Genomic DNA, 24,382 nt, shown 5'->3' with positions numbered 1-24,382 from the left:
AAGCCATTTCCCTAGAGACATCCTTAAAAAACAAAAATGTTCCATCACTACAACCTGCCTGCACCCAATAGTCGCCCATAAAACCAAAGGTAGAATCAATGCTGTTGGCAGGCTTCGTATAAGAGGGGTCATTTAGATGATCTGATGTCTTCAGCTTTAATCATCACTTTACCAGCAGCTTGTCATTATCACCACAAGTATGTATTTGCCATACATAACAGTCACCACTAAAAACAAAACCATGTCTTTTAATTATATGCTCTATATCAGTTCTCATATAATTTGATTACTATTTTGTGGCACAGTTTTCAAAGTATTATTTGTTGTTGGAGAAGTGACCCCTAGAAAAAGTACTAATGGGCTCATTTGGCTCAAATGCTGCTTATAAAGTCTTTGTTAAGTGGTTTAAAATGTCACTTTGGATGAGCTCTTAGCTAGGGTGCATCACATGTGTCGTTTATGGAGTGATTAAGTTTGTATATTTACACCATTGGCTTTGGCTATATTTTCTGCCATTTGTCTTTGGGCATGCTTAATCAAAAGTAGTTTTACATTATGAGGGATCGTACAGCACTACGCTCAGTTTATCAGGAGGAGGATCTGAGACTGCAAGCTGCAGATTATGGAGCTGAAGCCGAACAACAATCACAGGCTTCCGGTTGAGGATTAGCGTTTGGAACTTTTGGGACCAAGTGAGGCATGGCTCTGGGATTTACTACACTTTCACTACCAAGATTATCCCAATTGACTGTGTCCATGAATGTGTCTACAGATGTGCCCCTGTAGTGTATGTAGTAGCAGTTAGTGTCATAGTCAGCAGATTCAATTGATTGAGTGGTTTCTCTTGTTTTCTCATTGATAAAGACTCTGCTTAAACAAGGACAGGAAAGACAGGAATCACTTGAAACAGTTAGCTGCCATCTAGTCTTTTGAATAGAATTAAGGTAACTGATTAACTAGGTAGCCAGGGGGTTGAAATGACATTCAAGTAAATACCAATTATGTTTGTCGTTCTTTGGGACTGTATGGTTAGGTTTGTATTGCTTGTCATTATCAGGGAAGCTTCTGTTTGTAAGTTTGTAAAGCTTTCATTAATTATCGTCTTTCCATCTCTCACCATTATGTTTTCTTCCATTCAATACATTCTCCTTTGGCACATTTTCTGTCATTGCTCTGACAGCGATTAAACCCAGTCACTGCTCAAACACATCTGCTGTTCACTGCTCACTTTTAATTTCCTGCGTCTCTAGGTGATATGCATTCATTCAGATGCTCCGTCGGCCGTCTCTCATGCACCTTGTACCTCTAGAGTGTATTTATTTCGGGGTGAAAACGAAAGTGTGAAATTGGTCAGCTCCAGTGAGCGTGTTGCGATTACATCGCCGGAGCGGAGGTGATGGAGGAGGCAAATGAGTCGGAAGGTTTCCCATTCAGGTTGTCAGACAGCAAAGTGTGAAATTCAGAATGTGTTTCATCTTCTTTGACTCTCTTTGTTGGCCGTCCTCTGAACCCGAGGTTGCCTGATTTGCAGTTTTCGGCACTTCATGCATGGTCAGTCCTGCTTTACTTACGTCTAATGCTGCTTGTACAACAGCCACACATATATATGAGCAGACAAACCTATGTTCCAAGAGTCATTCTGCAAAGAGTGACAAAGTGGCTATATTTTACAGTGCTCCCCCACAGACAGTCAGTCCCTCAGCTAAGTCTGAGAACTGGTCTTCCAGTGATCAAACTGTGCCCTCTCATTAATCAAAGGATAGATGTACAGCGGGGCAGCAGAGCATGAAGTCACGTCTTCTTTTTGACTGCACCCACTGTGTGATATCAAAGAGGTGCTCAGTCTGAGAGTCGATTAAACATGAATGAAACACGGAGCAGCAAAACGCCCTGGACCAACCAAGAAGCTGACACAGTTTTTTTTTTTCACTTGCCTGCCTCCCTGCCCTCTCACTCTACAAGCTGGACTGTAGCGTAAACCATTTGAATTGATTTTTGACTCCAGTGAAGGCTAAATGCTGATGATGCTCTCATTTTCTGAATTTTTAAAGATCTGTAGTCCCGATCCACTTTAGATCCCCCTAACTTTTAGACATCCTCACCATAAGAAGTGTAGTTCCAGTGTGCCCGAGGGTATGCATGATGAGATGTTGATTAGAGGATTTCATTGTGCACTTATTATCTTATCCTGAAATCATTAAGAGCACAGTCACAGGCCTGGAGGCAGTTGGGCAAGCCTTTTTGAAGGCCACCGATAGTGAAGCAAGCCTCCTCCTCCAGACTACAACCAAGATGACACCAAGCAATTTGCTGCCTGCTGTAATATCTCCATCATTCTCCATCGTTTGCTGCTGCAGTGCCCCACATTCCCCCTCGGGATCAATAAAGTTAATTTGACCTAAAATGTTCTCTCAAATTCCTCCGCATTAGAGTTGGGCCAATCATGAATAAAGATTTTGCTATGGAAGCATTTTTGTTGAACAATTGAACATTCTATAAAAGTGAGAAATGCTACTCACATTTTTCAGCGTTAAAGCGGTGAAACTTTCTGACAGTTCAAAATGCCAGAAATATTCCATTTACGATGTTAGAAAGAAGAAAAAACAGCAGGTCCTCACCACTGGGAGCTGTGCAGGGCACACATTCTGCATAGGAATACAGAAGTTATTTGTTTGAGAGAACATATAAATGGAAACAGCTGTCTGATGGTGAGAAAAAGTGCTGAAAATCTAAATCTAAATATAAAACTATTGAACCTAAATATTGAACTGATTGTTTTAGGTGGGCCTCGTTTTATGGTGGCTGAAATACATTTTTCTATTGACTCTGTCTACAGCAGTACATTGCTTTGCTTCTGTGCTAGTATAACTCTGCTTCTCCAAACTGGGGCCACATTGACCCCCATATACTGTAGGTAATGCACCGACTATACATAAGTACCACATACAAACCCACTTCAAAAAACCCAAACTATCCCTTTAATATTTCATTCTCATGAATCTGACTCGGAGCGAGATTTCTGCTTCATAAAAGGAAAAGGAAAGCCACGAGACCACAGCTCTGAGTGACCTTACAGTATGTAGCAGCTGCTCTTGTAAATGTCTCTCGACAGCCGGTGCTTCGTCAGCTTGTGCCTCTGCAAGCAGACGTAGAGGCTGCTGTAAGTAACCTGTTGTTTGTGAGTAATAGGCGCCCTGGGAAATGTTTCACATAATGGTGCACGTCCACTTTTTCTCAGTGGACGTTCTTGGTGCCCCAGCAATAAAATGGAGGCATATTTTAGAAATGGGTTCAAATAAATGGGCCACTGCTGTCAAAGTGAAAGGAGCACAGCACAGCACGGCACGGGGTGCACGGTATTCTGCCTCTGGCACCATAATAGATTCTGTGCATGCTCCTGTATGTACTGTTTGTGCTGATTTTGCAGTAATTGTTATACAGTAAATTTCAATGATTTATCAAAGCTTCCACATCAGTGTTTCTGCATAAGGGGCTCCCTTATGCATTCATTCGCAGGCATGAGATTTCTCATGGTCTGTCACACTCAGGGGCACTGTGATATTGTTTCCTTCAAATACCTACAGTAGATACCGGCTTGGATATCACAGCAAAGCTCTGCATTTTTTTGTGATATCCAATGCTGTGCTAAATGTCTCTTTTGCTTTCTGTCTGTGTAAAGGTTTGGTTATGTGTGTCATCAGACGTGTATAAGATGAATGCATTACTATCTAAATGGTATTGTTCCCATGCTACGGCTATTAAGCTTAGGCCTGTGTGTGTGCTTTTGCTTACTTTTTCAGAGCAGTTGAACTTTGGTCTCCAAGCAGGGCAGAACACGGAAAGGATTTCTGCCATAAAAATGATGGCAGCAGCCATGAGCAGGCGCTCAGGCTGAAAATAGCACTCCATTAAATTTAAAAAAAAAAAAACAGTCTGTGTATTTCTACAGCTGCTGCTGAAAAGATTGAATATTTGGGATAACATCGATGAGTTTAAAGGCGACAGAAGACTACACAGCAGTTTTTGATGCTATGAGGCAGAATCGTACAACTCTGCAAAGTTATTATAGCAACTGTCATTTAATCCTTTAGCTCACTAAGAGCAAGCCAAACAGCATAACTACCAAGTTCTCGTTACAGGCTGGGAATTCGCATTTGTACATTTGGTCTTACCAATCATGCACAATAATATTAGATATTAAAAATGTGGTTGCTACCTGTCTGGAGACATTATACAACTATGAACTACAACTGAGATCGGTGTGTCAGTTGGTCTGGACACAGTTGTAGTTTCTTCTAAAAGCGTGCTGTAGGCTCATGGAAGGCTGCTACACCGTATATACAAACCAAGGCCACTACTCATTTAAATTTCTCCCTATGTTGGCTCCACTCCTGATGTAAATTGGTGGTCAGACTTAAGTTGTAAGAAGAGACTGTATCTCACTGCAACTGGTGTGCACATGGGATGGCGAGGACACATTGCACGCTGTGTAACGCAGCACACCTTGACGAATGTGCCCCATGGTGTGAAGGTAATTTTTCTGCTCTGTATCTGTAAGCTCTGATAACCGTTCCCTCTCACCACTTCCATTGCTCATCTCTCTTATGGCTGGCATCATTACTAGATTTCTTGGGCCGGTTGTATTACCAGCACCAAGTACAGCCTGTTGTTCTTGGCACCCAAGGTTCATTAGAGTAGAATTGCTTGTAACATTTGGGCAGTTTGTCAGGAGGATCAAGAAAATCACACAGATTACTCCAGAAATCATTTATTTCCCGTGTTAGCTACTGTTGCTCACTGACAGAAGAGGGATTAGTCGGGTTGAAGAATCTGTTCATAGTTTGCTTGCCTGGAGGGTGAGACCTGGTGTTGAGGCCTCTTTCTCTCTCTTTCTTGTGGTCTTAAGCTAAAAGCAAAGCAGTCAAATCAAAGTCCCCAAGACAAACAGAAAGCCTGCCTCTCCAGCCGCACACTGAAACTCATTTAGAACCAAGTCCACTTTATCCTCCTATTTCAGCACTGCTTTCAGGTGTCCCCTGGTTCCAAAGGAAAGCCAATTCATTCTCCAGACATCACTTGGCACCACTTTTTTGTTCTTTCTTTGATAAAGTGCAGATTTTCTTCCGGGGGGGAAGTGTTCCTCTATATCGTCTTGAGAGCTCAGGATATTCAGGTGAAGCTTCAGGCTGGTGAAACTATTCCGTCTGATTGCACCATTGTCTCGTCCGGTCATTTCACTACAGGACCCACAAAATCGATTTTAAACTGGCGTCACAGAGAACTCTTTGAAAAAGTTCAACTTCACTTCCAGAAACAGTCCATGTGACGTCAGAAAGCTGGAATACAGCATGCTGACGTCTGCCATCCCAGCCACTCTGATGCTTTATGCAAAGGAACCACAGTGAGAAGAGAGGAAAAAGATCTAACGGCCTAATTGGACAGAGCTCTTTCTTGTTCTCTGTTTAGGGGACAGTTTGTATTTCACTCTGGAGACTGTCATTCTCTGTATGTGCAAATCTGGACAAAAAGGATAAATCTGCAGGTGGGATGAAAAGACATTTAAAATAATTTTAAAAGCAGATGGCCTTTCATCAAATCTATGGCAAAAAAAAAAAAAAAAAAAAAGGTGTTTTACCTTTTCCTTTACCAGCTACACTTAACTACAAAAGTTACCTATCCTGTAACCCATGTTCTCTGATAACATGAGTATCTGTGAATGCTAAGCTAGCCTGCCCGGGGCTAAAGCAGTGTAGATGCTGCCGCTTGGACGTGTCGTAGGCGTGCGCATAACGCACACACACTAGAAGGGTCCTTAATGAGAGATATTAACCAATGGGAGGCTGTTTGGGTGGTGAGTTGCTGTCGACCATGTTAAGGATGCCCGGCCGAGCCAGCTCAGTGAGGCAGACAGGCGGGATTGGTAAAACCTCATGAGGGATTGGGTGGCTCTGCTACATGGACATGGCTAGTATGGAGGCCAGCTTGTGCTACATGCTCTCACAATGCCTGATCTGTGGCGAATAATCAGCTGAGTGACTGATTAACAATGATCATGCTCGCTTCTGGTGACAAAATGTTAGCTTGCTCTGCTGGGCCGCTAAGCTGGGCATCCGCATTCGCAGTCGGGAGCTTTCCAAGTGGAGCAAGAAGAGGATTTTTTTTAAGACGAAAGAGGCTGAATTAGTTCCTTTCATGGAGAAGGCTCAGCCTTGACGTGAGCGTCACACCTGGAAGCCAATGCTGGCTTCAGTGATGATGAAGAGGCGTCCTAGGTTAATGCTGAGCGAGTGTAAGACACTGAAACAAATGCACATAATAATTTACAGTATGTTGCAGTACATATAACACCAACACATTGTTGCAAAGGCAGTTGATTCCTTCTCATTTTTGTCGCTCAAGTAGGGCCAATATACATTCATTAAAGCATAATCAGTGGTATAATGGGCTGTTAGAAAGGCCACTTCAAAGCCTTTTCAAACTGTAATAATGACAGTTATTGCAGTGCTGTCATCAGTTCCACTGGGTAGTTTTGTCCTCTGTTCTTGTATTTTAATTCCATGGAATTATGCAAAACGGACTAAAAGTCCAATTTGGGACATCTGAAATGATGCTTTACTTTAAGTCACTTTGATTTAACATGCTTCTCTGCAGCTTTTTCACTTATTTCACTGTGTGTAATGCTGCTGCTGCACTGCAATTTCCCAGCTTGGGATAAATAAAGTATATCTATCTATCTGTATCGAGCTGATAGAACTGTGGTGCTTTGAAATTCTATAACGCTTACCAGACCACACTGTAGCATGTCTAAATGCCTTTTTGATGCCGTAAAACTGACCTTCAGGACACAGTGGAAACCAGTATCGCTGTCTCGAAACCCTCCCTGTGTCTCACTGCCATCTTGCTGACTGTAAACTGTCTGTCAGTGATGGCTTGTTTGTTTGCAGCGGAGCCTGACCACCCACCAGAGCTCAAATTTCCCAAATGAAATAATAGATGCTTTCACACCGTGGAAGTTCCCCCAGTGTCAACTTTTCTCAATAAACACTTTGTGCAGCTACAGTAAATTACCATACTTGACATTCATCACGTCATCAAATTGCAATGCAGCTGCCCCCTCACGGCTGAGCCGGGACGACTCCAGTCGATGCTATTGTGGCCTGAGCATAAGTGGTACTTAAAAACTAAAAAAAAATAAATGAGCTTTCCAGGTTCGGGTGCATGATTTATTGTTTGAGAATGTATTTGAAAAAGGTGTGTTTGACAGATACACAAACATAAACACTCGCTGTGATAGCTGGTGATGCGTTCAGGGTGTTTACAGCTCAGCTTTGGTAATGGCACGGTTACATAACGAGACATTTTTTCACGCCACATCTTTAAGTAAACCTTCAGACGGCGGAGCATATTTCTGATTAACTAATCAACATTTTGATTAAACTTCACCTTGATCTTAACGCACACTGCCTTTGTTTTAGGATAAAATACTGTCGAACCACTGAAAAAGCTGATTATCTAAATCCCACTGCTCATCTTCCTCCTCACCAAACAGCAGAGCACAAACAATATGATCGGGCTGGTTGGTCTCATCAGCGTTTGCGGCCTTTTGTTCCGTGTGTGTTTTGACCGAGATGAAAGGGAAAAGTAAAAATACAGCCCATCTCTGTGAGCTATGAATTGCGCTCTCTCGCTTCCTTCCTCTCGCTCTGTCTTGCCTTGCTCTTTTCTCCCACCCCAGTGCTTTTTTACTCTTCTTCTCCAGGCTATAGTTCTGTGTGGAGCTGGTTATCTAGTCTGCTGTGCCTTTATACTGGGATTAACAGAAACCCTTGTATATGGACTCCATGTTCTCCTCAAATGTCTGTCCTTGTTCTGCTGCTTTTAATCATTCAGTGTGAAATCTCAATTGCTTCACAGCGTCTGTTATGTAATTACTGCTAGTCTTAATTATTCCTGTCTTGCTCAGGTTATTTGTGGGCATTATACTTTAAGCAGTGTAACACCAATCATCCATCTACAGTGTGAAGGCTGAAACAAATTCTACTGTCTGCAACATTCCAGCTGTTCTTTGCAAGGTGTCCTTTTTGTCTCCTGCTGAGTTGATTTAGCAAAACCATTGTATAAAATCTAGTTTTATGTATTTGTGACAAACGAGTTAGAGATTTTTTTTTTTCTAAATGCCAAAGAATCCTTCTTCCAACAGTCACTGCTCCATTGTGCATGCAGATAAACAGTGAGGCTTCTTCCAGTTAACATCAGAGCTCAAAGCTGGTTGGCCAATGTGCATCTTTTCTATACCCTATTTTCCTCTGTGCCTCACTGTGTTTTAAGAAGTCCACAGGGTGTTAGGGGATTTTAAAAGTGACGTCTTAATAACACACTAATTTGCATACACGTGGCCTATTCTCTCTTTTGTTGACCGCCATTGTTAAGGACAGCACAGCATGGTTACGCGTATTTTGCAAGGAATTCGTCATGATTTGCTTCTCGGGGTTTTTCTTACGCAGTGCCTTTGGATGTTGGAAAGTGCTTTTGCTGAAACCAGATCTACACCTTTGGATTTGCTGGTCCGCTTCAGACTCAGTTTTAGATTGCAGCTGAGATTCCTGTCAAAAAGAGTGCGTGGGCAGAGAAGGAAGAAAAGACAACAGGACATTGTTTTTCAATTGCGCTATGCGTCTCGGAGTTTTGACTGAATCGAGGCTATCAGTCTTTTTTTTTTCATGGTAATTTTGTAATGGCAGTTTTCTCCTGTTCCAGCAACACAGAGAAGTTACAGTTGTGCATTGAAATACGTTTATGTCCAAAGTCTGGATTTATTTTAATATGTGAGCGCAAAGTCAGGAAATGCATGTTTGAAGCTTCATTTCTTTATGTTAAATGTCTAATGCTGAACACCGCCAGGCCTCTCAGCCCGCTGTTAAGGCATGCAGCACATAAAGCTCGTTAACGTGGTTAAATGTAAAGGAATTACTGAGAGCTTCATCGTGATGGTCATTACATTTGAGTGTTTGGGAATGGTTCACTCTGCATTTTCTACTGGAGAAGATGATGGGGTATAAATGGGCAAAATAAGGCTGTTATCTCCATGCCTGTATTGTAAGTTCGACTTCATGAGCTTTCCAATTAGAACGTCTGCGCCCGAGGGTCCTGTTGTGGGTAATTGTTTTTAAGGATCGGCTGATACCCTGAACACCGCTGTAATGGCACTGTATCTCTCCAGTATGTGCTCAGATTATTCTATTTACATTTATGGAAGCTGTTGTCCTCAGCTCGTGGATAAACGTGGCTTTGTTGTTTGCTTTTTAGCTTTCAGATCCGTCCTCTGCTGCAGGGCACACTGCTGCTTGTGCAGATTAATTAGATGTCTGCCATTATAGCTGGATTTTATGCAGGTGTCTGACATTCCGGCGGAGACAAAACAGCATAATTGAATTTAGCTTGCCACATCAAACAGTTTTTCCTCGGCATCTGATTTATATCCAAACACAGCTGGCTGCGTTGACTCCGTTTCTTATGACACGCAGTCGGAGCTGCTTCTGTTCGACCGGCCTCTGTGATTATATGATTTGTCAGGTACAAGCACACTTCGGCAGCTGTAGCCGGCACAGTCCTTTCAGTGAACAAAGCCTCCGTTTCCTTCTGTCATGCTGTCCAGAGTTTGTATTCAGACAAAATTGCTGCTGAATAGGTGAGTTAAAGTTTGTTGGAGTCACTGTAAGGTCAGCTGTCAGATTAGTTGAGGAAGTAAGGTACGAGAGAGCGTGTGCACAGCGGTTCCCCGAGACGTGTGCTGTTACAGGACTGTGTGGGAATGTGCTGAATGGTAAAAACCTGTAACCGTGTGCTACACAAGCTCTCATCCATAGGTTTGCAAATAAATCCAGGCCTGTATGTGCCCATTAAAGCCATGACAATACATCTGCATGGCCTGAATTATGCAACAGTTTTGTCTTGATTGATTGCGGTTTGTCCACCACAGAGAAGTTTATCCTTCAAGTGTATAGTGTCACACTCAGCCCATATCTCAGCCATAGCTCTTTAATGACCAGATTTAAGAGATCCTGTTGATGTTATTTATTTAAGGGCATTATCTTTTGATCGGACTGTATAAAGTCTCAAAAATCCAGTATCAGTTATGCCGCAGCACCCGAGCTATTCTTATATAGGGTCAGTATCATGACTTTAGTCTAATTTTTAGGACAGCATGAATGGTGCTGTTTTCATTTAAATGTTTTGGTAGCAATGTTTTGGGGGTTTGCAATCAGTGCTTCAATCACATTGCATAATCATTGGCAGGTGGGCACCAGGATTCAGGCAGTTTGTGGGCTGTTCTCCATATTATGTCAATAAAGGTCAAGCAGCACGTGCCCCTCCTTTGTTATCTCCACTGAGATGTCCTTGAGGAAGACTCTTAACCCCCTTAAGTGCTCAAATGCAGCTGTGAATGTGGCCAACGGATGATATAATAGATAACAAGAATAATAAACTTCATTACAAAGTGTTAAGAAGAAGGAAAATATAGATAGGACTGTGGTTGGGCAGCTTGTAGGCGATGTTGCATGCAGCTGAGTGACTGTGATCAGAGATCCCAGAGATGTTAAACCACGAAGAGAAGTCCATTAACATGGCTGACCACGTTAGTGCTCCATTGCGTAATTTGACCATGAGTCAGTATTTGCCACTAGTTGTCATCTTTATTCAGTGGCACCAAAAGTAAAAGCCACCCTGGTATTCACAAGCACAGTTATACAACACTGTGTGAATGTGAGGGATAATTCGAAAGCCTTGTCTCGCCTCATGGAGTCGATCAGATCCGTCAGTCTAGCCCACGGGACGTTTTGTCCGGTGACAGCGAAGCCTGACACCTGAATCCCAGCGGTGCTGTGAAAGATGCCACATGCAGGAATGGAGGATTATGAATGTAACGCAGGTTTAAAAGACACCGACAGCCGACAGCCTTGCTCGGCTGCCCCTTGTGAGCATGCTGAATCCAGCAGTAGGTGTTTCTCGGCGGAGCAGCACGGAGAAGCTGCACGCTGATGCCCGTGCTCCCTGTCCCCGATAAACACAGCCCGGCAGAGCGAGAGAGAGGCCAGGCTGCGAGGAGCAGGAATGCTTGCTCAGGCTTTTCACACCGTACATGAAAAGAGGAGGAATACAAAAGTAAGGAAAACTAAAACTGCAAGTAATCTGACCCAGTTTTTGCCTCCCGGCTCGTGGCTCCAAGCTGGTGATGCAGGCAGTTTTTCTATTTATGCTCTTGGTTTTAGATTGATCTCAATATGAAGCAAAGAGACACATCTCAGGGGAAGCATGGCCTGTTAATAGCCATTGTTTATCACCACCCATACACACATACATACGCCATTTTTTTACTCACAGAAAAGTGTATACTGTATGTTGTTCTGCATGAGCAAATGTGCTTGTTGGATCCATCCATAGATTTTATGTTTTCATTTTTCAACTCCAATCATCAAATCACTCCATAGCTCTTTTGACTGTTTTTTACAGGTTTTGTGAGAAATGGGTCATTTACACTGTACTCAGAACAATATTTAGAACAATATTTAGCATACATCACATTTATTTTTTTAAATGAAAAGAGCCAAAGGCGCTCCCCAATTTTTTATGGAGAACTCTGACGTCTGAGGCAACTGCCTTTGCTTTAGGTTCTCGACGGTGTTTTGCCTGTCATTCAAAAGGATTGTTACTGCCCTGGCCCAGATATACCATGGCTTGGATGACTCAGAGTCTTCACACGCGTACCCCAAATACTTAGCGATGCTGCATTGTGTGATATTCAGCCCAAAAAGAAAAGGGGCTGAGGTTTAATGTCAGTGGGCGTTCAGACTGAAAATAGAATTGTATTAAAGCAGCACAGGGAGGCTGCGTTGGTGTGAGCCTGTAGCTTCAGGTACCAATGAGGATATGAAATGTGATACAGGTAGCAGGTAGCACTGAGTAATATATCTAGGAGTTTTAGGCTGGTCACAATTCAATCCAATAATGATCAAATTATTGGATTTGTGAACTCAAATCCACACCAGTTCAAATATGGTGAACTTTAACCCATGAATTTGCACTGTTGATGGATTGCAAGCCGTCTTGACAGTGCTGACCTTTGAGAGCTGGAGAATCCAACATGCGGGAAGCTGGTGTAGGTTAATAGCTGTGCTGCACCATTCACTTTCATTTAGTGTATGCTCCCTCAGTAACTTCTTCAAACAAAATGAAAGATAATCATCAGTGAAGTTGAAACGTACCACAGTCAATTTTTGTCTTTTCTGTTTTTTAACCAAAAGCAAATTAGATCCTGTTCTAAACTTAAACATTCTCTTTGAGTCAGGACCAACCAAAGCCACCTAATTTAACAAAAAACTCTAAAACTAAAACCTGTTTTCACGTCTTCATCAAATGACATACGCTTCCACACTTTAACCACAGCTAATTGAAGAGTGCAAGTGTGGTCTCTGCAAAGGGCTCAGCACTGACAAATAGGTGACTATTAAGTTTGTCAGTGGACAGCTGCCAACAATGGAGGTGTGAAGGGAAGAGTGCCTCATTAGGAGCCCCCTCGTCATAGTGGGGCAATTAGTCAGCTCGGGAGAAAATGCTTTGAGCTCAGACACAGCTCAGAGAGCTCAGCGCTCTCCACCCACTGCATGGACTGATGAGGAGAACATGGGCAGTGGGAAGGTGGGGGAGTATCAATGTAATGATGGTTTTAAGGCTGTTCTGCTGCTTTTTTTTTTGTAAAACCTTCATGTTAGCGTTTAAAAAGCAACTTCACTTTAACCACTGTTTCATCTGTGAATTTTGTTTGAATGCAGCAATCTAAGCTGCCAGTGTTCATAGTACAAAAAACCCCTCAGTTTGATGAGCCCAAATAATGTAAAGCTTATTCGAGACCATTCCTTCTGTCATCTCTGCCTTTGTTATTCAGCCATTAGATGAGAGGTTTTAAATTCTGTTTCATGTCCAATCAAACAACATACATCTGGGCTTTAAGCCTCAGCAGGTGTCCTGCTTGAGACAGAGTGGTGTGGAAATGCGTATTAATGGTGTCAATCAGCATCATAATTACTGCAGACCCACTGTGTGAATCGTCAAAGAGACCATAATATAGGTTTCTGTAAGGAGCTGAGGGGATTCTCTATCACTGCACCCAGATGTTGATTTCTGGATTTTAAAGCTACATTTTTGACTCCTGCTCTGGTTTGGAACAAAGTCTCCTTGTCATTTGCCATAGTGCAGAGTGATATTTTGAAAAGTTCATATTGATGTAGCGCAGTCAATGATGCGGTCTGATCATCTTTATTTTGCTCACACAGCATTCTTAAAATAATAGACAATTTGGGAAACACACTTACTAGCTTTCTTGGCGAGAGTTAGATGAGAAGATCGACACCCCTCTCACATCTGTCTGATCGATGTAAAGCTGGGGCCAGCTAGCTCATCTTATCATAAAGACTAGAAACAACGAGCTTGGCTCTGTCCAGAGATAACAAAAATCTGCATACCAGCACCAGACCTGACCAAGCAGCAGTAGGGCACACAACCGTCCCTCAAATCCACAGATTTTTTATGCTTTGTTGTTGGATTGATTAAAAAATAAGATGTTTAACGTTAATTTGGACAGACCCAGGCTAGCCGTCAGTCAGTGTTTATGCTAAGCTAACTGCCTGCTGGCTCCTGCTTTATAGTTTGTGTACAGATGAGAGTGGTGTCAATCCTCTCATCTAATTTTAAGGCTGTTCCCAAAACCAGTCCCTTGCTCCTTCGCTCACTACTCCCAGTATAATAATAGACACAGTGGTTTCCTCAGTAATGAGCAGTAAATCAGATTTCTGACACTTATTGTCACATTGCATCATCATTGCCACTTATAAAGTTGCACAATGACAGTTTTCTCATCTATAAAATGTGTGGCATTGCACTGTGGCATTGCTACCAGTAAGTACCGTACATGCATTCTGCTTTCATTCCATTGTGGACTAAGGCACTATGTAGTGGATTAAATGTACACTCTCATGTCACTCACACGTACATCTTAAAATGTCAAATATATCTTTAAAGGAGGTGCTCTGCAGATTGAGGTAAACCAATCAAAGTGAGAACTAATCAGCCTGTGTCGTCTCTGGCTTTTGGAGAAGCTCTCCACAACTTGAAAAAATTACCCTGATGATGTCATTTACCAGAGAAGAATGGTCAAACAAAATGTGCTATTGAGTTGCATTGTGGGAAATGTAGGATTCAGTATTTTTGTGGCTTGACCCATATTCAAGACCAAAATTATGGATAACTTGAGGTCTACTGCTTCAATTTGACGACTGATTCTTAAATAAGTCCCCCAGCTTTTTCAAAGGGCACTCCTGAATCACTGGGGTGTCCATTTAAATATTCCGGACGCACAATATATTCACAGACTCTTTCCAACGCATCCATCCTCCAACTCTGAGGCACACTTCCCATTGTCTTGGTGACTGGATTCTCGACACCTTGCTGCACACAGATGAACTAATAGCGCTGCGTTTTTCCAAGTGTTTGGAGTGAACATATGAACACCCACAAACATATGTATCTAGTAATGTGTGCTGTTTCCACACTGATTATTTTGTGTGACATCCACACTGCCAGAGTTTCTATTGCCATCAAGGGCACACGTGCGGAAACATCCACAGAGCTGCCGGAGCTTCAGATAGAGGTATTACATTTTTCACTGCTCTATTCCGATTTCATTCTTCAGCCTAGCTCTCATGCGTCACCTGTCATTGTCATTTAGCGTGAGTAGGCTTTAATATTTGGGAGAGATGAGAGGTAAAGCAGACAGCAGGGGCCACAGGGTTGTTTGCATAGCTTTGGTAGAACGTAGAGATGGGAAACCCCAAAGCAAAAACTCATCTCAAATATTTTATGAGCAGGGACGCTTAGGTTATAAATGAATTAAGGAATCTTGGAACTGGTCCAAACAACTTCCTTTTAAAAAAAAATTAAAAACTATCCCAATCTTTAGCATTGAAGCCAGACAGTTTGTCTTTCAAGAGTTTTCCAGCCTTTCTCAAGGACAGTTGGACATTTTATGACTCTTTATTGACACTCTGAGGCCTCTTCTTTATGGGATTGTGTCTTTAACTAATGTCCCACCTTGCCAACCAGTAAAAAGTACAGAGGCAGACTTTTTTCTGTACTCTCTGAACCAGCTGCAGGGTCCAGAGCTCTGAGTCCAAATCCGTCTTTAGTGCCTGTGAAAAGATCCCTACAGCCTTGTCAAAACGGGTGCTGCCAGTAAACAGACAGAGAAAAGAAGTAAGTTATATGAAAGGACGCCTGGGGGCTTTAATCTGATCCTGCAGCCTGCGGCGGAGCCAGAGATTGGGTTTGTTTGATGCAGACATGGGTGACGGGGGAGATATAAATGACACTGACAGTGAATCACACAGTTGACACACTGCATCAAACTTTTGTCACGCTCATTTCTCTGGGACTTTACTGTTAGCAAGGTTTTTTTCTGTGTATGCTTATAGTCAGTGGTCTAGTGAAACTGTCGCCTTAAATTACCTTTATTACATGGGAAAAGTCTGTTGACTGTTTTATCTGTAACACTGCATCAATGTATTATAAATCAATTTTACATTCACTGTTTATAGTAATTATGTGAAAGCCACACTGCAGGCAAAAACCAGATCTCAAGGTACACACAGAAACTAGTTTCAGTGGAACAGTAAATCTAGTAATGCATGCCAACCATATTAAAGCTCACCGCAACACACACTTTGCACCAAAGAACACAAAGCCATTTGTATATACATGAAGTTCCCGCCTTTAAATCAAATATAAGCCACAAGGTTGAAGCCTCACGTACGAAAAACAGCCATGATTCATTAAAGTTGCATGGGATAGACTTTCCTGTTATTCCTTATGATGCAGCCAACATCAAATATAAAAAGAATGCAGTTTGCTTGTAAGGTGCAACAAAAAGTGTTGGGTATTTTCTCGTGTTTTCCAACAGCATGTCTTAAACAGTTTTAACATGCTCCTGAGGGTTATTAAAGATCTTCTGTTTTGGTCTTGCAGCGCCCGGCTGTACTGTTTCGGTTCACTGTCACTGCTCTCATCAGCCTCATTACCAGACACAGCAGGCGGAGGTGTTGATGAACAGACCGTAAACTTCCAGCCAAACAGCAGACAGACAGAGTTAGCTGCTGCGCGGTGGCGCACAGTGGAGCATTTAGCATCTTAAGTGCAGCGGCATGCAAAAGTAGCTAATAGCTAAGGCCAAAAAGTTCTATTTTTACCTCATCAGTCCACAGGACTTGCTTCCAGAATGCATCAGGCTTGTTTAGATTAGCTTTTGCTGACGTTGCTGAATGTTGCTGATGCTGAACTTTGTGGTGAGGACAGAGCAAAGTTTTCTCTTCCATGAACCTCATATTAGTGCAGGTGTCGCTGCACAGTAGAACAGTGCACCGCCACTCCAGCGTCTGCCAAATCTTCCAGAAGGTCTTTTTTTTCTTGGTCCTCCAGACCTCAGCTTGACCTCCACTGTTCCTGATAACTGCCAGTTCTTGATTACATTACGAACTGAGGAAACAGCCGCCTGAACATGCTTTGCCATCCCCTTGGACCATAGCTGCTGATTGTTCAGACTAGGTTTGAGGAGTCAGAGCTATGAGATTTGCATCACCTGGCCTTTCCCAACAATGACTGTGAACAAGCCATAGCCCTAACAAGCTGAGATGCTGTTAAAAGTTATCTGAGAGCTCAAATCTCTCATCATGTCCAAACCTTTGCATGGTGCGCCTTTGTTTTTTTCCACTTGTTCCAACTTCAACTTTAAGCATAACTATTCCAAGTAACAGAAATGTTGATGCCACTCTAACACATATTTCCCTCAGGAGTTGGTGGAGACCAAAACAGAGCAAATAGGAGATGAAAATGGGGCCGGCATTTGTTGAGTGGCGAATGTTTGAAAAATCAAGAAATCCTACTTCAACAACATCAGCTGTTTGATCTGTTATTGGTTATGCGAGTATTGTTTTAAAACTTAAAAGACAGACTTAAGACTCGAACATATACTGTAGTTCTCCCCCACATGGAGCAACAATTAACCAGCTCTTTCACAAAGCCAGAGGAGCTAAAGATCAGTTAACTGCAGTTCTGCACAATGCTGCTCCCTCTCACATCGAATCTCTTCACTACGAGGATCTTGCCTGAAGGCTTTGTCAACATGTGTTTGTCACAAGTGGGACTAAAAAGCGCGTGGGCTCAAAAAACTATTCCTCACCGTTTGCACCGCCATGCATTTCTGTCTCTCGTTTCCTTGCAACGCTGTTGAAAGTCAGATCGTCTTTGAAACAGAGCAAAGCAAAACGGACACATCCCTCATAAAACCCAACCCTCCCCCACAACCGTCTCTTTTATCCTCCTGTTTGTCAGTTTTCATAGTGAGATAATATAATGAGGGGCAGGGGAAGATAGCGTCTACATAAAAACAATCGTTTTACTGTGCTGCTTATCAGCTCGCTGCATATGGAGCCGTTGAATGCACGAGGGACGGGAGTGGATACATCTCGCCATCTGCATTTGACACATCGGCTGTAAATGATATGGGATTGTGGAGGAAAGGGAGCGATATGATGCACAACAGAGGTGACCAGCATTGGCGAGTCATATCCGTTCCGCTCAGGCTACATTTACAAAGCAATGACTTGTTAACAGTGAAGCCCGGGCCCATTTGGATTTGGCTCAAACAGAGACAGTAGCTGTCATTGGAACTAATTAGGGAGGATGGGATGGAAAGCGATCAGGCGGTGTGGAAGGAATCTTCATTGATCTTAATTCACGGCCTGTTATTCGCATCACTCTTGAAGTGGGATGAGACCTGTGAGTGCTGACCCTCCCAACACCTGAGGAAACCCGAAGAAAGCAAGACGATTTGGTCTGAGCCCGAGAAGTTTGGTTCATTATTTAGTTCATTACCTCACTCCTCTGTATTCCATGCTCTGCTTCCTCCTCTTTCACACTTAATTTCCTCCATTTGCCTTTTTACTCCTCCTTTCCCCTCAACCCCTCCTTCCCTCTTGCTGTAAGCAGAGTTGTCAGAGGCATTTGAAGTCTCTGCTTTTCACAGGGCTTCCTCCTCTCCTCTGTTCACTCTGCCTCCTTCCTCACCGGCCTTAGATCAGAGTTTGCAGCCTTGGACTTCAGTAAGAGCTCGCTTCTTTATCAGTGGTGAAGGCTGCATCGCAAGATTAAACTGTAGTCTCGCCCATTCTGTAGAGTCCTTCTATACTCTCCCTGAGGCACCATTAAACACACAGTCTCATACAAATGTATCTCAACTTGGGGCAGGTGCAGTTTTCCCGACTTCTATGTCATTACCCATCACTAATGTAACTCTAATGATGTTTTGAGGCAGGTGTAGCTGCAGGCTGTTTGTTTACCAGCAGGCACTCTGCAGCGTGTCCTCTTGACACCCCTAATGCAATCATACTCCCCTGGTACATGGAGATAACATCTCAAAGTAATGACCTCGACATCTGTGTCTACAATAACAGACACATTATTACCTTTCGCGCCCTCATAACTGACATTTGTTGCATTTTGCGAGGAACAGAAATTTGTTCCATGTGTAGGAATAATTTGGAAACCATCTGGAGAGGGCTTGAAATGCAAGATTTCACCATTAATTCTGTTGATTTGGTCCCAGTGTTCACTCCAATCGAGGTCCTAATAGTTACATAAATAACAAGAACTCCACCTGATGATTAGTACCTGACAGGTCAGGCCTGTCTTGCCTCTTGTGTCATCGACAGCAGCTTGATTTTAAGTTTCTGTCTCACTCTTGGCTCAATTCATTCAACTGTCAGTATTTTACAGCTACTGGACAAGCCAGTGTTCCTATATTGTACATCCTCTCTCTCTGAAAAACATAACCATTAGTCAATAGTTCCTCCCCAGCCCTTAAAATTACATTGTTAGCAACTGTCACCTGGAGTTGTAATAATAAATTGTCTTTGAAAGCCACATCAACTTTACTGGCCAATAAGAGATTTAATAATGAGAATGTTTAAATGAAGGAAGCATTTCATGAGATCCTATTATTCAAGAGCTCAGTGTGTCAAATATATGAAAAAAATAATGTGGAAGACACACACTCACGCACACACACACACACACACAAAAACAATAGGACTGTGGTCCTTTAAAAGAGAGTGGGCTACTGGACTATACTGAGAGCTTTGAAGGGCAAATTCGTCAAACCCACAAACCCCTCAGGCCTTTGGAAAGGTGAAATGGTAATGACGACTTTAGAGTTCAGATTCAGCTGTAGTGATGTTGATTGTGTTCTATTATATTTGCAAAGAAAAAGCGCCTGCATACTGAGAACTATGCATACAGTTTACACAGGAACATTTTGATTGAAAAAGGATTTTCAGCCGATCAAAGAGTACAACATGTGCACGTGTTGTTTGTTACTTTATAAATCATTTTAGCCACACTGGCTGGGTGGCTCTGGGGACGGCAGCGTCAGTCGATCATTCACCACTTTGGTCCAGACTGAAATACAGTATCTGAACCACTATTGGATGGATTGCCATTATAATTTGCACAGACATTCATGGCCTCATGTAGGCATCCATAATTCCACAAATCAGCATCAGTGGCATTTAGGAGAATATCTGGGTTCTCTGCTCTTTGGTTTGCTGGTGAGTGTTTACAGAAGATAGGCGAATAGCCGAAAACATCAGTTTGATGCAAACAGTGATCCTATGAGTGGGTTAGACACAGAAGACCGGCAAATGGTGTTCTACTTAAAGCCTTGCTGGTTTTCCAATACAAAGTGACTGAACCTGATACCTGTGTCACACTTCAGGACATGGTCCACACAGCCGAAACGTTGGTGCTCAGGCAACTAAAATCCATTAGTGAATGGGGGAGAAGGCTTGCATTTTTTCCCTTTCAGTACCAGTTCCAATGCTGGTATCAGTGGATACAGATTCTGGATCCAGTGCTTGTATTCTCTTTTTCTTGAATGAAAAAAAAAAATATATATATATATATAACACTACGTCGAACTCACTGGGGTCAGTTTATGTAAGGTAAGGTGACCGAGTGTGGCCAAGTGAATGTGAATGATGGAGGAAATACAGAACTCTATAATGACAAAAAGTCAGCCCCAGTACCAGTCCTGTGATTTGGATGGGTGCATCCCTACTTTTAGCCGGAATTGAAAGAAACCTTTGAAACTATTTTTCTAGTATTCGTTTTGGAAAGTGTTTTGAACTTGAAATTAAGTCAGGAAAAGAGCTTTCATTAGATTCTCCATCTATAGTGTGTTTATTAATATACAAACATATAAAGGGGCGCTCCCTTTGTGGCAGGGCTGTTTAATAGCATGTGATTTCAACTGAAGCCTGTCTTGGAGCTGCCATGAGTGAACATGGTGGGAGTGTCTGCAGTGTGTGTGTGTGTGTGTGTCTGTGGGTGGCTGGATTAATAGACCGGGATTCAGATTGGATGTAATGATGCGAAGCAGAAAACCAATGGAGGAACTCATCCCCACTCCGCTGTCTCAACTGTTAATATTTGAAAATGGGAGAGGAATGCAGGAGTGCGAGTATAAAAGCACACACACACACCAAGTTTTTACTCATCCTCTCCGTGTGTATACACACACACACAAACTCAAGTGCAGTGACTCACACAATGTCACCCAGGTAGCAGGAACAATATCACTGATGGTGGTATATCGACTCCTGTTCTCACATTGTTGCCGAATAAGTAATCATCTATCGCTCATCTCATCTCTGGCCATGATAGCTCAGCCTCGCATTACCCTCTGACCGCTAAGCCGCGATCTTACGGCTCTGAAAATTAAACTTATTGTCAGTTTGGAGGATCGGAGCCGCAACACCAACACAGCGCTCTTCCTCCCACACAGTCTGCAGGGGTCCTCTGTAGCTGACATGTCACAGAGCCTCTCCGCCGATATTAGCCGACACCTGACCTTTCGCGGACGCGCAACCAGAGCCCCGCTGTTGTGGGAGGTTGGCGAGGCTGTCTGACAGCAGTTTGGTCTAATGAGAGGGGCCCTCTCAGCAGAGCCGGTGTCAGTCCTCCACAATAACCATGCAGAACCCCTGCACACCTCATTAGCATCATGCTAATAAGCCACTCTGCAGAGGAAGGCATGGAGGAGCTAGAATGGAGTGGAAGGAGAGATGGCATGTTTACAGCCATGGCAAAGAATTCTTTAGCCACTTAGGAATGTGTGCTCCCCCCCACATGACATAGCATGGCATAACATTTATTTTTTCTTTACAAACCACCTCAGTGTGACTTCAGAAAGCTGCGCTAAGTTTTTTAGCAAGAAGCAGTTCATCAGCAGTTGCCCTCTATTTCCACTGGAAATAGCTAAAAGCTGCTCAAGGTTGCTAGATGCTAAAGGGGTCTTCAGAGCTGCCAAGTATAGCGAGAAAGTCAGAATTTGTTGTTTTTACATCTCGGCTTATGTTCAGGTTAAACAAATAAGATACAGCTTGTTAGTTTCTCAGCCTTCGAGGTGTTGGTAGACATATTTTTTCTGTGGACAGAGCCTGGCTGACTCCAGTCTCTATGCTAAGCTAGGCTAACCTCGTCCAGACTGCACCCTGAACACACAGACATGAGTCTTTTCATGTCAGTCTAGGCAAGAAAGCAAATAAGCATATTTCCCGAAAATGCTTACTGTTCCTTTTCCTTTTCGAGAGCTTTTCGTCCATATTCTTCAAAGTCAGCCATCGTTTGGCATGTATATGGAAACTCAGGCATTGCACCGCCACTGGTGTAGGAAAATTTCAAACAATCCCCACCGTCCCTTTACAATCCAAGATGTCTGTGGCCTGTTTGATTTTCAAAGCCTTCTTTTTTGGGAGGCTGTGCTTGTTTCTGTAATTATTTAGTTAATTGAGAGACAGCATTTTGATTTTAATGTGACCACCTCCAGAATGGCTGGATCTTTATCGCACCCTGAGCTTCATTTGCACTTAAATTTTATGAGATTTTGTCCCTTTTCCCAAACATGTCTTATCTCTGCTTCTAAGCGTCTTTACCTCTGTCCTCCCTCTCCTCCGTCTGTCTCTGTATTCATGTCTCCCCCATCTCAGCATCCCTGGCTTCCCGATTGTTCTGAATCCCTCGTCACCGCAGTCCGCCTTTGTTCTTTAACTTTGGAGGGCCTTCACATCTCCTCGCTTTGTGAATGTCTTCTGCTTGAGGGGAGCTCAGCTGCACGCTGGATTCAGTCTGTATGGAGAACAAGCCCTTGTTAATTGCATTGTGATATTCTCAAGGGGGCGTGCTGTGCTGAACGAGCAGTACAGCAGATTATGCCCTTTCTTTTTATGTTTTCTTTTTTTTTTTTAATGGGAGAGTATACTGTATTGCTTTCATATTCCAGAAAAACAACTGGCCTTTCATGTGTTTATTTGATTCATTATTAAACACTATTTATTGATTGCATCTCAAGCTCACTGTCCGCTCTTCGCTGGAAAACATCCGCTGGAGATTTGATTCAGATCAGTCAGTAAATGCTTAGATTATGACCCGTCCACAAACTCTCTAAAAACAAGCCTTTTCTTGCCCAGCATTCATTCAGAAACTGATTTTGGATTGCAGTTTTAGTCAGAACATAGACGACAAAGGCCGATGGAAGAATTGTAGTCATCCGATCAGGTGGGGGAAGGGTTCAGGTCTGTCTCCGTTGGAAATTTGGTGTTTGCCAACCTTCTTTTCATAATTGTGTCTTTTCTGACTCTATGGACCACGTCATCGTTGCACTCACAATGTCCTTTGCAACACATCAGGGCAAGCCGCACAAGCTTCCTCAAGCTAGATTAGCAACTGTAGCTAACTACTCAGTGATCAACTTCCGAGGCAATATGCCAGCTAGCAAACGACCAGTTCATCATCTTAATAATCCAAGACGTACCCAGACAACAAGGATCAAAGCTAAAAATGGTGGAATGGGTGCGTCCAAATAAATCATCATCATCACATATAGTGGAAAATTGTCAGTAACGGGTTAGCTTAGCTTAGCATAAAGACTGGAAATGGGGAAACAGCTAGCCTAGCTTCGTCCGAGTTAACAAAATCTACCTCCCGACACCTCTAGCAACAATTCCTTTACATAATAGAACAAGTAAAGGAGTGTAGTCAATGGTTTTGTTATTATTTTCATGTTTGACTTTCTGGCTTTTCCTCTGGTTTCATTCTATCTTGTCACAAAGCAAAAAACATCAGTTTTAAATGTAAATCCTGCTTTAGGCAGCTGCAGCGGAGCAGAGGAGTCCCACAGGTTCAAGGTTTACAGTCCTCCTTCTGAATCATCTTTCATTATCTCTGTAGGGGCCACAAACGTAAGCTCGACGAAGCCAAGGAAGAGGAGGAGGACGAGAAGAAGGAGGAGGCGGAGGAATCCGCAGACGAGTCTTCGAAAGACTCCAACGAGGAAGAAGGCGGCAGCAGCTCAGAGGCGGACGAGATGGCGGCTGCCTTGGAGGCGGAGCTCAATGACTTTATGTGACGCGACAAACGAAGGGACTCAGTCGCAGGAAAAGGACAACAAAAAAAAAAAAAATCAGCCGAGACGCCCCCACAAGTGGTACCTAAAAATCCTATTTTTCTGCTTTGGAATCAGTGGTGTGCTTAGGATGTATGAGCCATGAGTGTGTGCTGTAATAAAAATGAATGTCCTGTACAGAAATGACTTGTTGCTGTGTAAATAAAGGCTTCGATTTTTTTGTAGCATTGATATATGGCCTTTTTGGCGCAAAGTACTTTGATGTTAACATTTTATTGTAAGATAACAAACCGTAGGAGACATTGACGTTTGATACAGTTTTTTTGTTTTACTTTTTTCTATTTCAATTTTTATATTGATGAAGAAAAAAAAAAAGAGCAATGAAAATATGAACCGTACATTTTGCTGGTCGTACATGCCAAAGAGTTTGGAATAGGTTTGCCAAGGCGTGCAGCTAAATATTTTACTCTGGACTTAATTTTGGCAGTTTTTTAGGGTCATAAATGCTACCAGCGGATCTAGACGTTTGAATGTGTTTTCCTGAGTCATTTCTTCCTCCTCATGGTGTTTATACTTTTGATAACATAATGTTCGTCAGTGTCTGTGATGGTCAGCTCCTAGGTGTGAACCGAATCCAGCTCAGATTCCAGTTTGTGCTCATTTTCACGTGTTTCGTAAGTGTTAGCTCACCTTGTCGCTTCTGTCCATATTGTACAGCTCGGAAGGGCAGATACTCACTCGGCCTCTGCTTATGTACACTGGAGCTTATACCCTCTGAAGCCCTGTTGCCTCAAAGGGTAAGTTCACCCAAATTGCAAA

General features: G+C 42.8%; 1 protein-coding gene across 1 annotated transcript in view; it reads left to right on the top strand.

Moving 5' to 3' along the window:
• The window catches only part of ctdp1 (CTD (carboxy-terminal domain, RNA polymerase II, polypeptide A) phosphatase, subunit 1), a 62,943-nt gene extending 39,302 nt beyond the window's left edge, over positions 1–23,641 (top strand). Inside the window, exon 13 of the mRNA XM_041955242.1 lies at positions 23,389–23,641. Within this exon, the coding sequence (XP_041811176.1) occupies positions 23,389–23,566 (178 nt within the window). The 3' untranslated portion in view covers positions 23,567–23,641. The remainder of the gene's footprint in view (positions 1–23,388) is intronic.
• The last annotated feature ends 741 nt before the right edge of the window (positions 23,642–24,382 follow it).

The sequence above is a fragment of the Chelmon rostratus genome, chromosome 16 (assembly GCF_017976325.1).
Source record: "Chelmon rostratus isolate fCheRos1 chromosome 16, fCheRos1.pri, whole genome shotgun sequence".
Lineage (NCBI taxonomy): Eukaryota > Metazoa > Chordata > Actinopteri > Chaetodontiformes > Chaetodontidae > Chelmon > Chelmon rostratus.
This window is presented reverse-complemented; position numbering and strand designations above follow the sequence as displayed.